The 16,965-nt window shown below is 64.0% G+C and overlaps 1 protein-coding gene across 4 annotated transcripts; it reads left to right on the forward strand.

Annotated features, from left to right (window-relative positions):
- Positions 1-112: 112 nt before the first annotated feature.
- Positions 113-15,809, forward strand: GPR35 (G protein-coupled receptor 35). 4 transcript variants are annotated; one of them, XM_072796977.1, is made up of 3 exons: positions 1,370-1,501; positions 11,449-11,555; positions 14,644-15,809. In XM_072796977.1, exon 3 carries the CDS (start codon positions 14,655-14,657, stop codon positions 15,561-15,563), a length of 909 nt encoding a protein of 302 aa, XP_072653078.1. In that variant the 5' UTR covers positions 1,370-1,501; positions 11,449-11,555; positions 14,644-14,654; the 3' UTR covers positions 15,564-15,809. The 4 variants fall into 4 exon arrangements, with proteins under 4 accessions (XP_072653077.1, XP_072653078.1, XP_072653079.1 ...); XM_072796976.1 differs by lacking the exon at positions 11,449-11,555 and having other exon boundaries at positions 113-1,501; XM_072796978.1 differs by lacking the exons at positions 1,370-1,501; positions 11,449-11,555 and adding an exon at positions 7,039-9,244.
- The last annotated feature ends 1,156 nt before the right edge of the window (positions 15,810-16,965 follow it).

Below are 16,965 nucleotides of genomic sequence, written 5' to 3' on the forward strand. Positions count from 1 at the left end.
TCCACTCGCGGGGAGCCGCAGGGGAAGGCCCGGGCCTGCCTCTCCCGGGGGCCGCCTGGCTGCTTGGGCACAGAGGGTGACCGTGGCCTCTGGGATGGGCCCACCAGGCCTGCAAGGTAGGTGGACCCGTGTGGGGAGGAGGCAGCGGGGCCGAGAGGTTTGGGGTGGCGCGTGCCCCGGTGCAGGAGCAGGAGGAAGGGCCCAGGCGGGCCAGCTGGCGCGGGTCATGACCCTCCCTGGCCACACTGGCGCCCCGCCCCCCTGGGTGCCTGGGAGACCCCTGGAGGTCCAGGTGCAGTCCTTTGCTCCTAACGTGGGAGGACGCATCCCTGCAGGCCTCTGGGCCCCCAACCAGCTGGATGCACGCACTAGGCGCTCATCTCCGCCACCTCCGCATCTCGGGGTCACCAGGCCACTGCCCTGATTGCTCGCTCACTGGCTCGCTGCCCCACCCCCTTCCCCTGGAACTCCAGAAGCCAGGGTGGCCTCCGGGGCAAAGGGCGGGGACAAGCTGGAGCTGCTGCAGGAGTGGCCTGGCTGTGACTGCTCTGGGGTGGAGTGGAGGATGGGGGAGGGCCTCGGGGATGGGGAGGCAGCCGGCCACCAGCGGGGCTTCCAGGACTGGGCTGGGGCAGCGGGGCGCAGGCCGTGGCCCCCGCCTGCACCCTCCTGGCCGCAGCCCCCTGGTCCATGCCACTACCCAGCGGCGAGGTTCCTTCCCCTGAGGCCCCCGGGGCCCCGGCAGGAGGGGGCCCAGCTGAAGCACATGCTGCCCCCCCACCCCACCCCACCCCCCGCAGGCGGCACCGCCTGGGGGCGCAGCGACCTCCAGGCAGCTCGTGTTCCCTGGGCCTCAGTGTCCGGGCACTGGCTCTGCCCTGGAGTCCTTGGCCTGGCACAGCCCGGCTCGCCCTGCGGAGGGGGAGCGACGGGAAGCCGACCTGTGCCGCCTCCCACCTGCGGCAGGTCCCCTGCACCTCAGAGGCCCCCAGCCGCCGCCCCTATTCTCAGGTGTGGCGTGGTGCCCCCCAGCCCCGTGCAGGATCCGCCGGGCCCAGTGGGGGCTGCAGACCACGGAGCCCACGGGCTCTGGGCCGGCCCACGGCAGCCTCCCCCCTCCCCCCTGCTGACCCGCACGGACTGGAGGCTCCAGGGCCCCCCGCAGCAGTGGTGGCCACACCAGGGGCGTCCGGCTCTGTGCACCTGCCGGCGGGGACTGTAGGCGAAGGGCCGCCGTCCTGTGCCGGCCGGCCCCGGCTGACCCACGTGGGCAGGCTCGGGTGTGCGCCGCTGGGAGCAGCACCTTTCCAGCCTTCCCGGCAGACTTTGCCCTGTGCCACTGTTCAGGTTCCTTCTCATTACCACTTCCTGCTCAGGCAGGTGGCCTGTGCCCTCCCCTCGGGAGCCGCGTCCTGCCCAGCCCTGGGCCCAGGTCTGCTCTCAGCTTCGCCTGCCCCCTCCCCCGGGCCTGGGTCAGCCTTGGGGTGGCAGGGGTTCCGGGGTGAGTATCAAGATCCTGGAGCCCTGAGCGCGGTAGGGAGGGGGCCTGGCCGGGGCAGGGCCCAGTGGGCCTCAAGTGGGTTCTTGGATGCTCCAGGCCGCTTCCTCTCTGTCTCTCCGCTAATCATCGCTCGCCCAGCGCCCCATGCCTGCATCTTTGGTTTGACTAGCCTTTTTTTTGTTTCTTTCTTCTCTGATACTTGATAGATTGAAGCTAGATGTGCCGCCTTTTGAAATGAATACAGGAGTCACTTTTTTTCCTGGGGACACTTTGGGGTTTGGGGGACCCCAGTGCAAGGCCTTGAACATGGTGCCTCCATCAAGGAGATGGTCTTTGCTGGTTTTGAGGATGAGGCTGGGTGTCCCAGCCCCCAGGAGTACTCGGCTCTGCAGCTCTGAGGCCCAGTCCCGGTCCAGGGGACCTGAGATGCAGGGTCCTCGCTGGGACCCTCTGATCCCGGCAGACGGTGTGGTCGAGTCTGGGCTGGGAGCCTGCTCCTCCAGGGTCCTGGGAACACCGGGCACGGAGGTTTTGTCACCACGCTGTGCACAGTTACCTAAAGCCCCCCTCACCCCATGCTCTCCTTCCCCGCCCCCCACAGGACCTCAGCTGCCTGTCCCCTCACAAATCACCCAGGAGGGGAGGCTGACGGACAAGGAGACAGCCCTGGCTTTGGCTGGGCTGGCTGTTCTATTAGGGGTCAGCGCTGGTCCCCAGTGGGTTCCTAGGGCCTGGACAAAAGTGATGTTGGGGTGCTGTGACTGTGTGTCTGCGATCCCATTGATGTGCTCTCATCCCTCATCCACCACGCCCCATTGTGAAGACCCATCAGCATCGACACATCGCGCTCTGCCCTGCTCCCCCTGTTCATTCTGAAGCTCCTCCGGGAGTGTGCGTGGGGTGCGATGGATGTGGCCAAGAGGCCCGGCACCCCTGCCCTCGAAGCACACACGATCCATTAGGGAGGACTGTCTGCACACAGGTCACCTGGATAGTCCCGATGGTGACGGATAGATGACACGTGGGGGTGGTCCTTGACCAGCCTGGGGTCGGCAGCGCAGGGCAGGGGCTGGCAGAGGAGCCGCGCACACTCAGGGAATGGAAAGAAGCTCTCCGCGCCTACAGTGTGAGGAGTAGGCTCAGAAGGTGTGGCAGGAGCTGAGGCTGGGCAGGTCGGTGAGGGCCTTGAGGTCCATTGAGGAGCTTGGGTATTAGGGCCGGGAGGTAGGGAGCCCCGGCACGGCTTTAAGCAGTCCGATGTGTGCATATGTGACCTCTCTCTCTGGTCAGTCTCCGGTTGGGGAGGGGACCACGCAGAAGGCGGATGCAGACATCAAGGGAGAGATGACGGCGTCCCGGCCAGACGGAAGGTGGTAGAGGTGGAGAGACGGGGTCAGGGTCGAGGTATAGTTGGCGGGCACGACGAGCAGAACGTGATGCTTGACGCATCATCAGATCGACCAGGTAGATCCACTGGATGCCCTCCAGTCCATGAACCATGAACGTGGGTGGTATTCCTGTCCTTTTTTTTTTTTTTTTTTTTTGAGGTCTTTAATTTCTCCCAGCAATAGTTTGTAGCTTTGAGCATAGACATTTTGCACTTATTCTTTTTTTTTTCTTTTTAAGATTTTATTTATTTATTCACAAGAGACACAGGCAGAGGGAGAAGCAGGCTCCACGCAGGGAGCCCGTCGCAGGACTCGATCCCAGGTCTCCAGGATCACGCCCTGGGCCAAAGGCAGGCGCTCAACCGCTGAGCCCCCCACCTGGCCCCTACACTTATTCTTAACTACTTTGGTTGTTGACACTTGGAAAATGATACTATATTTTGTTTCATTCTTCCAGTTTGTTGCCAGTATATAGAAACACATTTTTTTGTATATTAATTTTGTGTTCTATAACCTTGCTACTTATTAGTTTATTAGTTTTGGGATCGGGTTTTTGTTTTTGTTTGGGTTTTTGGTAAATTCCTTAGGATTTTCTACATACACAATTATGTCATACGTGAAAATAGAAAGTTCTGTTTCTACCTCATCAGAATGCATTTTTTTTCTCACCTTATTTCTGCTGGTTAGGACCTCCAGTACCATTTTGAATAAAAGTGGTGAGAGCCACTGTCCTTGTCCCCGATCACAGCGGGAAAGCATTCAGTCTTTCACCATCAGGTATGATCTTTTTCTGTAGATGCCCTTTGTCAGACTGAGGCAACTTCCTTCTATTCCTAGTTTGCTGAGAGTTTCTATCATACACAGATGCTGAATTTTTATCAATGAATTTTTTTTTGGCATCTATTGAGAGGATTATATAAAGACTCCCTTTGTTTTATTAAGGTAGTCAGTTCTATTGGCTGACGTAATGTTAAAAATCTTACATTCTTGGGCTACTTGTTTGTGATGTATTATTTGTTTTGTAGATCACTCGATTCTGTTGGTTAATATCCTATTAAGGATTTCTGTATCTATGTTCATACTGACCTTTATTTTTCCTTTCTTGTAAAGCTCTGTCTAGTTTTGGAGTGAAGGTAAAGCTTGCCTTTGAAAAGGAGTTGAGAAGCGTTCTCCTTCTATATTTTCTGAGTGTTTAGGGTTGATATTATTTTATTCTTAAATGTTTGATAGGATTCACCAGTGACACCATCTGGTCATAAATTTTCTTTCTGGAAAGGTTTTAAACAGTTTTTTTTTTTAAATTTAATTTTATTTATTTATGATAGGCACACAGTGAAAGAGAGAGAGAGAGAGGCAGAGACACAGGCAGAGGGAGAAGCAGGCTCCATGCACCGGGAGCCCGATGTGGGATTCAATCCCGGGTCTCCAGGATCGCGCCCTGGGCCAAAGGCGGGCGCCAAACCGCTGCGCCACCCAGGGATCCCTGGAAAGGTTTTAAATTAAGAACTCAACAAATTTGGGGGACGCCTGGGTGGCCCAGCGGTTTAGCGCCACCTTCAGCCCAGGGCGTGATCCTGGGGTCCCGGGATCGAGTCCCGCTTCGGGCTCCCTGCATGGAGCCTGCTTCTCCCTCCGCCTGGGTCTCTGCCTCTCTCTCTCTCTCTCTCTCTCTCGCTCTGTGTCTCATGAATAAATAAATAAAATCTTTTTTAAAAAAGAACTTTAATTTTATTGGTTTTATCTATGTTATTTTTGCATTATATTAAATTTCCACTTTTCCTTATTTTCTTCCTTCTACCTACTTGGGTTTAATTTGTTGTTGTTTTTCTCCTAGGTTCCCCAAGTGGAATCTTAGATCAATGATTTTAGGCCTTTTTTCTGTCCAATATAAACACTCAAAGCTACAAAATTTCCATGAAACATTCCATTAGCTTTAATCTCACAAATATTGATACGTTGTGCTCTCATTATCATTTAATTCAAAATATTTGCTAGTTTCCCTTTGATTATGTATTTGACCCTTGAGTTAATTATAATTATGTTGTTTAAGTTCCAAATATTTGGGCACTCTTTAGATATATTTTTGTTATTTCTAATTTAATTGTGTTGTATTTAGAAAACATATTCCGTATGATTTAATTCCTTTAATTGTCTTGAGACATATTTTGTGGCCTAGCATATGGCCTATTTTGGAGAATGTTTGCACATGTACTTGAAAAAAATATGTATTCTGCTGTTGTTGGGCAACTGGTCTCTAAGCATCAGCTTGGATAAGTTGATTGATGTTCAAGTCAGTTTTATCCTTATCGGTTTTCTCGTAGTTACTGAGAGATGGTCAAAATAACCCATCGTTGTTTTTTGTTTTTTTTTTTTTTCCATCGTTGCTGTGGGTTTCCCTATCCTGCTAGTTCTATGAACTTACTTCACATATTTTGAATCTCTGTTATGAGGTAATACACATTTAGAACTGTTAGACCCTCTTGACAATTTGATCCTTTTATTGTTATGAAATGTTCCTTTATATTCCCTATATCGAAGTTAACACCCGGGGACACCCGGGGGGCTCAGCGGTTGAGCATCTGCCTTCGGCTCAGGGCGTGACCCCGGGTCCAGGGATCGAGTCCCACATCGGGCTCCCTGCAGGGAGCCTGCGTCTCTGCCTCTCTCTCATGAATAAATAAGTAAAATCTTAAAAAAAAAAGTTTGATATTAATGCACTCATTCCAGCTTCCTTGAGATTAGTGTTTGCATTTTATTTTTCCATGTTTTCATTTTGTTTACTTTTTTTAACCTACCTTTATATTTAAAGTATGTGTCATTTGACAATAGATCGTTGCTTTTTGCTTCTTTGAACCAGTTTGAAAAATCTTTGCCTTTTAGTAGGAGCATTAGACCAATTTAATGTAAGTGTGGGTATGGTTGGGTTAAACCTACCATCTCGCATTTGTCTTCTATTTATCTCCTCTATTCTTTGTACCCTTTTCTCTCTCTTTTGGACTGCATATCTTGTTCTGTATTCCATTTGTCTCTTCTATTGGCTTATTTTTTGTGACTCTTTCATTTTTCCAGTGGTTGCTATTGGGTTTACAATATTTGTATCTAACTTACTGATGCCTGATTGGAAAGGGGGAGGGGGAAAGAAGGGGAGGAGAGACTGAGCGTCAGGAGCGGCAGCCAGGTATCCGGTCGGGGAGCAAGGAGGATGATTGCCTGACATGGGGAACTCCAGAGGAAGAGTAGAGTTAGACCGGGGTGTTGGCCGAAGGGGGATGTTGTCAGCTTTGGACGCGCGGCACTTGGGGCTCTTGGAGGGCGCCAAGAGAGGATGCCCCGAGGCAGCGCCACGCGTGGTCCGGAGGCCTGGCTGGAGCTGGCAGGTGGGGTCGTGGGCGTAACGGCGATTGTTGAACAGGCAGGAGTGGGTGGACCTGCTTATGGAGAGTGTGTGTTGGGGCAAGAAAAGGGTCTAGAGCCAAGTCCCACAAACCCCAATTTAGGGACCCAAGTGGAGGAAACAGGTGTGGAGGGAGGGGCCATGGAGGACGGGGCAAGTGTGCCCCTTGGAGCCCAAAAAGCCCGTGGCTGGGTGCCAGCACCGGGAGGTCGCTGTGAGAGGGTTTCAGAACTTGGGCGGATGCGGGGGCCACTGGGAGCCCCACTCCTTACTTGTGGATGTGTCCATGGCTGTACATTTTGATCTAATATTTTATTAAAACACTTAAAAATGAAGAACTGTCCCGAATGCCGCTGGGGGTCCAGTAAAATGCTGCCCGTTTGGTGCCTGCTGGGGTCTGTGGTCTGACCGTGGGGAGACCCAGCCCTCAGTGGCTGAGCACTAGGGGGGCTTGAGGAACTGGACTCCGCGAAGACCCCTCCTTCAGGAGGATCTGAGGCCTGAGCCATCGCGGACTCCAGCAGGCTCCGCACACGGCGGGGACCACGGGGGAGGGGCGTCCCCCACTCAGGCCGTGCCTCTGGCTGCCAGGCCGTGGGGGTCTCCACGACCCTGTAGTGCGACCCCGTGAGGTGCAGCCCTGACCCCCAGAGGAGGCCGGGCCTAGCGGGGGCGCGGTGCGGCCCGGCTGCCGGGGTTGGGGTGCAGTGGGGCGCCCCCGCAGGACGGCTGGGGGGCTGGGGGGCACGGGCTGTGTGGGTGGCGGAGAGACAGGCTGCAGAGCTCGGAGAGGAGGGCAGGGCCGCAGAGCACGTGGGGGGAAATGCAAGATGAACTTCGGAGCTTCTAGAAGAGTTTTAGTTGGGCCCAGGTTAGGACGGGAAACGGAGGAGAACGCCCAGTGCATGCACGGTCCTGCGTCTTACACCTTGTGGAAGCTGAAAGGATTCCGGGCCGGCACACAGGCGGGGGTGCAGGGGTAGGGGCGCCGATGGGCACCCCACAGGCCGGGCGTCTTCCCTCGGGCGCCCCCTCCACACGCAGGGCTACAACGTGGGCGCCGTGGGCCGCAGACCAGCTGTGGTGCAAACCACAAGAACGTCCGCGTCTAGAAGGAAACCGCCAACGCGACCCACGGCTGGGCCGCCTCTCGCTGCCGGGCTGTGGGCCGGGACCCTTCTCCCCGCCCGTGGGGTCTGCCTACGGCCGTGGGGTCCCTGCCCGATGCCAGCCCCGTTCTGAAAGGGCCGTCCTTAATGCAGGTCCGCGGTATCGTGCGTGAACGTGTGCCTGTCGGGGCCACCCTCCATCGGGAGCCTCTCCTGGGGGCCCCTGCTGGGCTTCCCCGCCGCCCGCCCGTCTCTCAGGGATTTCTCCTGCCCCAGGACCCGAGGACGCCCTGCTCCTCCACTACCGTGGGCTTGAAAGAAAAGCCCCAGATGGCCTTTCCTTACTTTTTATGGGGCGTGTGGCCATCCCTTTTTAAACCCTTTTTATTTGGGGCATTTTCAAACAGAAATAGGACGGGGATGACCCCCACGTGCCCACGATGACCGGCACCGATTCCCCTGCGCTCCCTCTACCAGCTTGGAATATCTCGGGGCAAGTGCCAGACATCACGTCATCATCAAAATGTCAGCGTGAATGAAAGATAAAGGTTGAGAAAACAAACACACGCGCAGGACAGTGCTCTGCCACCCCCGAGCCACGTGTTCATGTGGCTCTAAAGCCCGATCTGCAAAGCAAGGTTCATCCCTGTATGTAGAAGTCCGACCTCTAGTCCAGTCTCCGCAGGCCCCCCACCTGCTCCCTGTGGCTAATCCTTTACCTTAAGGCCACTTTAACGCCTTCCTTCCATTTGCGAAGAACAGCTGCTGGGAGCCGTGCAGCCTGGAGGCACCCGCGCTCCCTGTCGGGTGACCATCTGCCCGAGCAAAGCCTTAGCGTCAGGGCTTATCCCGCCTTCCTTTGTGCGACTTCCTGGTGCCCTGCGGTGTGGACGGCAGGCATCTCGCACGCAGGGCCCTCGGGCGCCCCCTGAGCGGGTTCCGGGCTGTGCTGGCCCCGCGCCGCGCCGCGAGGGACGAGGGACAGGGACGAGGGACGGGGACGAGGGACGGGGACGAGGGACGGCCTCTCCAGGCTCCGCTCGCTGGTCTGTCCGGCACAGGCTCCCGGAAGCAGGAGTCCGGGGCAGGGGGCGAGGCATCTCTGACGTTGCAGGACGGCAGGGCCCCGCCACTGGGGCTCGTACCTTGTTGAACACCCACGGATGACGTCCAGGCGTTTCCCCACGGGGGGGGGGGGCGGGGGGGCCGTCAAACGCGGGGAGGCAGCTCGTCCGACAGGGACAAACCGTGTTGCGGTGCACTTGTAATCTGCGGTTCTCCCTTCCTGGGCGCCCAGCATCCTCTCGGACCTCCAGCCTCTCTGCCTCTCGTGGCTCCTTTCCTGTCTCTACCCCTTCGTGTCCTGCTCCACGAACGAGGGCTGCCGGACATTCCCCCGTGACTTGCAGACCGGGTGAGCTGCTGCTCTCCGCCACACATTCTCAGCCTTCAGCCCCAGGACGCCGGCAGCAGGTGGGGCAGCGGCCCCCGGAGGGGGAGGGGCCGGGTCCCCACGCTGGCCCAGGCCCGCCCTCCCTGCCCCGCGAGCCCAGGGACCCAGGCTGGGTGGCGCCCGCTGGCAGCATCCGAGGCGTGAGACCAAGCGTGGGACCTGGCGAGGGGCCAGCCGCCCGCAGCGAGCCTCAGGCGGAGAAAGGGGAAGGACGCCTGGTGGGCAAAGGAGCAAGTGCGCGGTCGGCAGGAGTGGGAAGTGCCTGGGAGGAACCTGTGACCCGTGGTGGCCGGAGCAGTGGCCCAGCGCCCCCACCGCCCCTGCCCAGCGTGTCCCAGAGGGCCCGGGCCGCAGGGGAGGCTGGACGGCAGCCCCTCGAGGAGCCAGCCCAGGGACAGGGTGAGTGACCCCTCCTGGGGCAGCGGGGGGCCTGGCGGTCTGCGGCCCACCCCGCCAGGTGAGCGTGGGTGCTGGGGCGGGGCAGCCCGCAGGTGGGGACGCCTTCCTCCCCCGGGTCCGGATGCCCCAGGCATCTTCTAGCCGGAGCCAAAGGCCCGGCCGAGCACAAGCAGAGGAGTGGGAGGAGGACGCGGACAGCTGCCCTGAGCGTCCAGGGCAGAGGCTGTGGCAGGCCGGGCGCTGCTGCTGGAGGGGACGGCGCAGGCCTGACGACGGGCAGGGCAGGACGGTGCCCGGGCGCCTGGTGCGGAGCCCACGTGTGGCTGCGCAGCGGAGGGGTGTGGCTGGGGGGACCCGACAGCAGCCCCCCACCTACCCTCGGGCTCCCTGTTCCCACGATGCCCACCCCTGTGATGTGACCTAGGGAGCCACAAGTGGCAGCAGCCCGACCGAGGTCAGCAAGACCTCAGGACCCCTCAGAACCCCTCAGGACCCCCTGAGGATGCCCTCACGTCCCCTAGTGGCCCAGCGTCACTGGTCCTCTGGGGGCTTCTCTCTCTGGCAAACCTCCCTTCTCACCTTGCTCGGGCCAGGTCGGGAGGGACCGTGGACGTGTTCCCTGAGCACCTGGCCTGAGCAGCCCCTCGGTGCCGCGGGGTCCCGGGCAGCCCAGCAGAGCCTCCTCGGGGCCAGGGAAGGATTTACCGGGGGCGCTGGGGGCCGGGCCGGGGCTGCAGGGCTGCAGGGCTCTGAGGGCTTGTCCCCGACACGGGGCCTCTGCCCGTCGGGCCTCGCATGGGCTGGCTGGCGGCAGATGGCACGAGAGGTCCCCGGCCAGGGTGTGTCAGCATGTCAGGGCGCCGGCCGTCTGACCAGGGGACCGCGGCCTCTTTCTGCCACACTAGACCAGTTTCTGAGCCAGCTTCTGGAAACAGGCAGCATCATCCAGCGCCACATAGGGGCTGCCCCCCACGGGCCGGGCCGAGGGCTTGGGCTGGGGGAGGTTCATCCTTGGCCTTCCCTGCACCCCAACCATTTCCCGGGATACGGGGTCGATGCCAGACGGGAGAGGGCCAAGGGGCAGTGTGGCCAGGAAGGTGTCACCGTCCCCTCGCTCTGGGGAGTGGAGGCTGGGGCTGAACGCCGAGGGAGCCCCCAGGGCCCGGGGACAGCGGGACGGAAGCAGCCCTCCTGACGGGGCAGTGCCGGGGCGACTAGGGTCGGGCCGCGGGGCGACTAGGGTCGGGCCGCGGGGCTCAGGTTTGGAGCGGGGCTCCAGAGCCTTTCCACGTGGGGGGCCTCATTCTCCTGGGCCACCGAGCGGCTATGGGGCGAGAGCGAGCGGCAGCTGGTGTGGCAGCAGCGGGCAGGGGGGGCGCGGGGTGATGCCGGTGGGAGCCCCGCCCCCGCAGTGGCACCCTCACCTGGCTCTTGGCCAGCCCTTCCGCCTGAGGGGAGGAATCTCCTGCACCCACCCCGTTTCTGGGAAGGGGAACAGAAAGTGTCCCAGCGGCAGTGGCGGTGGCTCGGGTCCTCCCTTCTCAAGGGTGCAGGCGGCCCTGACTTGCAACCCACGGGTTCCGGGTTCCGGGGCCTCGCTGGTCCCGTCCACGGGGTCCTGGGGCTGGGCTGGGGGGGCCTGGGGGCGGGGCTGGGGGGTTCTGGGGGGTGGGGAGGGGTAGCAGAGCTGGGGGAACCTGGGGGGCAGAGCTGGAGGGGGCCTGAGGGGGCCTGGGGGTAGGGCTGGGGGGCCTAGGGGACAGGGAGGGGTAGCAGGCCTGGGGGGGGCCAGGGGGCCTGGGGTCAGGGCTGGGGGGGCAGGCCCAGCTGGCGGGGCCTGGGGGCGCGTGGGAGCAGCTGAGACCCGCCTCTGAGGAGACACCTCGGCGGCTGGCAGCGTCCGCGAGGGGCGTGGGGCCCGGGCGGCTGCAGAGAGGAGGCAGGCCGGGGAGTAGAGGGGGCTCAGAGCGGACGGGTCTCCGCCGGGGTCGCCCGTGGTGGGTGGGTGCCGACCCGCGTCCCCAGGGCCCCCGCCCTCCTCCTGGGCACTCGGCTTCCTCCTTGGGCGGGGCGGGGGGGGGGGCTGGTCCCGTGGGGGGGTGGCAGGGAGGCCCCCGGAGTCTGCAGCGCTTCCTGGGCCCGCCCCTGGGCCCCATCCAGGTCCGGCCTGCGGGTGACTCAGCCTTCCCCGCTCACTTCCCTAGAAGGCGCAGCCCCACAGATGCCGCGAGTGTCCCATCGGCCTGCAGGGCGGGACCCGGAGCAGCGCCGGAGCGGCCTCCGCACACGGGCTGCCACGTGGGCTCTGCAGGTGCGAAGCAGGCGGGAGCCGGGGCGGCGCGGGCGGGTGGGGTGCAGGCGGGGGAGAGCGGCTGCTCTGGGATCCGGGGGCGCCCCGGCCGACGCCGCCCCGCCGTGGGGAGCCCCGGGAGCCAGGAACCAGCTTGGTCCGTGGCCCCGCTCTGCGCCAGCCCCCCGCGGCTGAGAGCAGGGGTCCCAGCCCCGAGCAGGAACCAAGGGCACGAGAGCCGCCCCAACGCCTGGTAGATCCGTCCAGAAAGCCAGACCGTGGGCTGTTGGCAGCGGGGGCGGGGGCACAGGGCGCTGGGGGGTGGCCTCCAGACCCCCCCCCGCCGGGCCTCTGGGCGCCACCCGGCCACCCTGCTCTGGGCCTTGGTGAACGGCAGGGGGTGGGTGTGCTCGAGCAGGGAGAGAAGCTGGGGGGCCCTGCAGGGTGCACGCGGGACTTGGGGTCCCTGTCCTCATGGTGCGGGCGCTAAGCCGGAGCAGGGCCAGCGGCCTGAAGGAGCCGGGGCAGGGGGGGGGGGGTCCCTTCCGAGGAGGAGGGGCAGCCTGTGGCAGGGAGGGAGGCGGCGCGCGGCGGAAGTCACCTGCGTGGCCCTGCGAGGTTGGCCTCTGTGGCCTCTGCCCCGCGGTCACCGGTCAGCGGCGCCTGTGGCCTTCCCGCCGGATGCTGGCCCCGGACACAGGGGACACCACCTCATGGCTGCTGGGGGCCCAGCCGAGGGGAGGCCCCTCTCTGTCTGGGGCTGTGGCCTTGCTGCCCTGGGCTGTTTCTAGAAGACTCCGTCTCACCGAGCGTGCCAGCTCTGTGGGCAGGAAGGCCGTGCTGGCCCCCACTTCCTTTCTCAGAAGCTCCCCCAGGCAGCCCTGAGCTGCCCCGGCGGCAGCCCCAGCACCCCCTCTGCTCTTGTCAGCCGGCCTGCTGCCTCAGGGGTGCAGTCGTGCAGGGCGCCCCACGTTCCCACCCCAGACAGCAGCGCTGCCCTGGGCGAGAGCTCAGCTGCAGAACCGGGGCTACCATTGGTCGGTACCAACCCTGGAGCCAGGGGGGGGTGCTGGGGGGGGCTCGGAGGGGGTGAGGGTCAGGGGGCTCAGGGGGTGGGGTGAGGGGGGCTCAGAGGGGGTGAGGGGGGCTCGGGGTGGGGTGAGGGGGGCTCAGAGGGTGTGAGTGTGAGCGGGTTTGGAACCTCAGGGGAGCCTCCTGATGAGGGGGGCATCCACATGGGCAACGAATGCAGGGTAACTCGGGGTACCCCGGGGTCAGGACTCCCGCCTCCCCCTGGGAGCTGTGACCAGGTTTGGAGAAAGTAGAAAACAGCTACAGGCCCGTGTGTCACGTGACGCTTGCGTGTCCCGCGGCCATCCTCCTGCCACCTGGGTACTTCAGGGCGGGTGCCCGGCCCCAGGGCCCCTGCAGCGCCCAGACATCCGGGCACACCCCACTGCGCTCCGGGCCCCGGGGAGGGGGTGGCGGGGGGGCTGAGGCGTGTGCCAGTCGCCCAGATGCCACCGCAGGCTCCTTTGGGGTCACTGTCCAGGGACTCGGTCTAGGGCGGGAAGAGGGTGCCTTGCCACTCGGTGGGGAGCAGACGGATCTCACCATCAGGAAGGAAATGGAAGCTCGGGGTGCCGGCCCCCCCAGCCCCCCAGCAGGAAACTCCGGGCCCCCACCATGGGGCCGTGGCGCCCAGCCCGGGGGAGGTGAGGGACCCGCATGTCTGAGCCGGAGCCCAGCAGGGGCACCTGCCCTGGACACGGGTCCTCGTGCGGGGGCCCGTCCCCGACCCAGCTCGGGAGGGCAGCAGGGCCCGCGGCCGAAGGACCCCCCGCGCCCGGCACGGCGACTGCGCGATCGCGGGACATCCCCAGCAGGGCCCGAGCGTCCGGGGGCAGCTCGCCCACCCGGCAGGGCCGCCGTGCCCCTGGGGGGCTGTGGGGGGGGGCGGGCATGGCGGGAGGGTCTCTGGGTCGGTCACCCTGGGCTCTGGGGGGGTCTGTGGAGCCCCGGAACCTGGGTGTCGCACAACAGATAGAGAAGCAGAATCCTTAAAAAACAAAACAAAACAAAAAAAAAACAGGAGGGGGCGTCCTCAGCGGCCTGGAGCGGGGGCGGCGGGAGGTCACGTTCGGTTCCCAAGAGCTGAAATGGGATAATTGGGCGGAATATTGCTGTTTCCGGCTGAAACCTGCTCTGCTGCGCTAATGGACTGCGGCCCGGAGAGCCCCGGGGACTGGCCCAGGAAGTGGGCCCCCCGCGCCCATGAACCTGATGCTTCCAGATGCTTCTTCCTTTCCTGTGTGGGGAGGAGGCAGGGAGGAGGCCTCGCCCGCAACCCCCCCTCCAAGCGGCTCCCAAGGTGGGCGGGAGCCCCGGGGCCTGACAGGGAGGAGGCCACTCCCACCCTGGCCCCCCAGGCAGAGGAACCAGGGTGGGGCCTGGTGGGCAAGTCCCCGCCGCCCCAGACGCTGGGCACACTGGCCGCCGTGCAGGTGCTCGTGATCCCGTGTGTATGACACCGACGCCCCCTTATGCTGGGGAGCCCGAGGCTTGGCCAGCTGGGGGGACCCCAGAGCCCAATCCCTAGACCTCAGGCCACACCCTGGGTGGCACAGCCCCGCCCCGGTCCCCCTGACCCCGGTGGGCTGGTCGCAGCCCTTGTGCAGCGTGTGCAGGGGAGTGAGGGGGCCTCTCAGGGGTGGAGGCTCAGGCCTCGGGTGGCCTGGATGGCAGTGGGGGCAGGGGACGCCCGGTGCCACGCGGGGCCTGCTCGGAGCCTCAGACCTGGGCCTGAAGGGGCGGGGCTGCCCGCAAGGCTCTGACCACGGAGGGTCCAAGGGGCCCTGCCGGGTGGGACCCCCGGCGCAGGGCTGGGGTGCGGGCACCTGGAGGGAGGGTGACGCCCGGGGCATCCTGGCCACTGTGCCCTCCGGAAGGGATGGGGAGGGAGGGAGGGAGGGAGGAGGAGCCCTGAGTTCTGGGGAAGGGGCTCTGCTTCCCCCGGGGGCTGGCAGCTGTGTGGCTTCGGCGCCCCCCACCCCACCCCCCTGCTCCCCCCCGCCCCGCAGCCCCCCTCACACCCGCTTCTCGTCCGCAGCCACCGAGGCCATGAGCGCTAACGGCACCTGCGCCCGCCCGCACCCGACCTGGGTGGAGAACGTGGACAGGACGTACACGGGCGCGCTGCTGGTGCTGGGGCTGCTGCTCAACGGCCTGGCGCTCTGGGTGCTCTGCTGCCGGATGCGGCCCTGGACGGAGACCCGCGTCTACATGGTCAACCTGGCGGCGGCCGACCTGTGCCTGCTGTGCGCCCTGCCCTTCTTCCTGCACTCCCTCAAGGACACCACGGACACGGTGTCCTGCCAGCTGTCCCAGGGCATCTACCTGGCCAACAGGTACCTGAGCATCAGCCTCATCACCGCCATCGCCGTGGACCGCTACGTGGCCGTGCGGCACCCGCTGTGCGCCCGAGGGCTCCGCTCCCCGCGCCAGGCCGCGGCCGTGTGCGCGGCGCTCTGGGTGCTGGTGGGCAGCTCGCTGGTGCTTCGCTGGGCCCTGGGGGTGCAGGAGGGCGGCTTCTGCTTCCGGAACCCCGCCCGGCAGAGCGCCGGCACCACGCTCTTCTCGCTGCTGGGCTTCTACCCGCCGCTGGCCGTGCTGGGCTTCTGCTCGCTGCAGGTGGTCGCCGCGCTGGCCGAGCGCCCGGCCTCCGGGCCGCACCAGGCGCAAGCCACCCGGAGGGCCACCCGCATGGTCTGGGCGAACCTGGCCGTGTTCGTGCTCTGCTTCCTGCCCTTCCACGTGGTGCTGACCGTCTACGCGGCCGCCGGCCGGCCCACGCCCGCCCTCTGCTACGCCCTGTACGTCACGGGCAAGCTCTCGGATGCCAACTGCTGTCTGGACGCCATCGGCTACTACTTCGTGGCCAAGGAGTTCCAGGAGGCTACTTTGTTGGCCTCGGTGCCCGTTGCCAAGGCCCACAGGACCCAGGACTCTCTCAGCGTCACCCTCGCCTAGGAGACAGGCCTCGGGCACGTGGACCAGGTCCCAGGCTCCCCGCCTGCTAGGCACGCTCCGGGGGCGGGCGGAGATGACCGTGTGACCCCGTCCCCCGGGATGCAGGAGGGTCGGGACCAGGGTCCGGGGGCACTGAGCTGTGAGTGAGTCGGTGACCCCGGGTCACTGGGCTGTGCACCCGCGCGCCGTGAGGCCCGGCGGCCAGCCCTCCGCTGCGCCTGGAATAAAGCTGTGTGTCCCCCGGGGCTGGGCCTGGCCCGTGGGGCTGCGTGTGTGTGCGCGTGTGCACCTGCTGCCCACGCTCACGGTCGGAGGGCTCTCAGGGCTCTCCCCCGGGGCTCTCCATGACCCCCCCTCCGCCATCTGGAGGTCTGGGCGCTATTTGAGCTCCTGGAGGAGCCGCGCTGAAGGCCCACAGCCTGCTCTCCTCCTGCCGAGGGAGGAAGGGTCACCCCACAACCCGTGTAGGGCCGCAGGGCTGCACCAGGGTTGGGGGGCAGGGGGTGCAGAGGAAGCGGCCCAGCTCTGTCGAGGGGGCGCCCTGCCCTCGTGCTGCCCTGGGGGAAGCTGGAAGGCCCTGCCTGGTGGCCGCCTCCCTCCCTCCCGGGCCCAGCGGCCCAGCCTCTCCCCGAGCTCCCCACGACTCCCCGTGTCGCTCACCCCGTCCAGGGCCCCCGCCCTCGTCCTGCGCACCCCACACCTGAACCCAGCCCCTCCTCACAGGCCTGCCCTTCTGGGGGCCTGGCCCCGCCGCCTGTCCTAGTCCCCCTGCCTTGGGTGTTCCCGGTGGGGCCGCTGAGGAGCCCACGGCAGGAGGAGCCCCACGCGGCCCGCGGGGTGAGGCCCAGGGCGCCCTGGACCCGGCGGCTCCTCCCTCCCCCGCGGCCTCGCTGCGCACACCCTGACTTTGGACTTGGGAGCCCTGGGGCTGCGGGCTGGGGCTCAGCGAGGAGGATGCAGGATGCAGATCGTCACCAGACCCCTCTCCGCACAGCTCCGCCGCTCCCCTGGCGCGGCCTCCTTCCTGGGATGTGCCCCCTCCGCAGCCCTGCGCCTGCCCCCAAGCTCCAGGATGCCCCCGACCCGGACTGTGCCAGCTGACCTCCCGCCCTCCGTCCTCCGCCCCTGCAGGGGCTCAGGGAGGGAGGAGCACCGGGGAGCACCCCAAGGCGGGGGCTGGGGACACTGTTAGACAACAGGTTTCCCCGTCGCCTCTAAGGGTTAGAGAGCAAGACGCGCTGAAGCTCCAACGCTCCCTTCAGGCCCGTGACCCCCCGTGGACGGAGCCCACGCAGGTCCCAGGGCTCGGGGCGCCGGGCTCCAGCCGAGACACCTTCCCGGGGGCACAGCTGCCACTCGTGAAGGTGAAAGCCGTGCTCAGTGCGCTCCCCAAGTGCTGAGC

Source organism: Canis lupus, chromosome 24 (assembly GCF_048164855.1).
Source record: "Canis lupus baileyi chromosome 24, mCanLup2.hap1, whole genome shotgun sequence".
Lineage (NCBI taxonomy): Eukaryota > Metazoa > Chordata > Mammalia > Carnivora > Canidae > Canis > Canis lupus.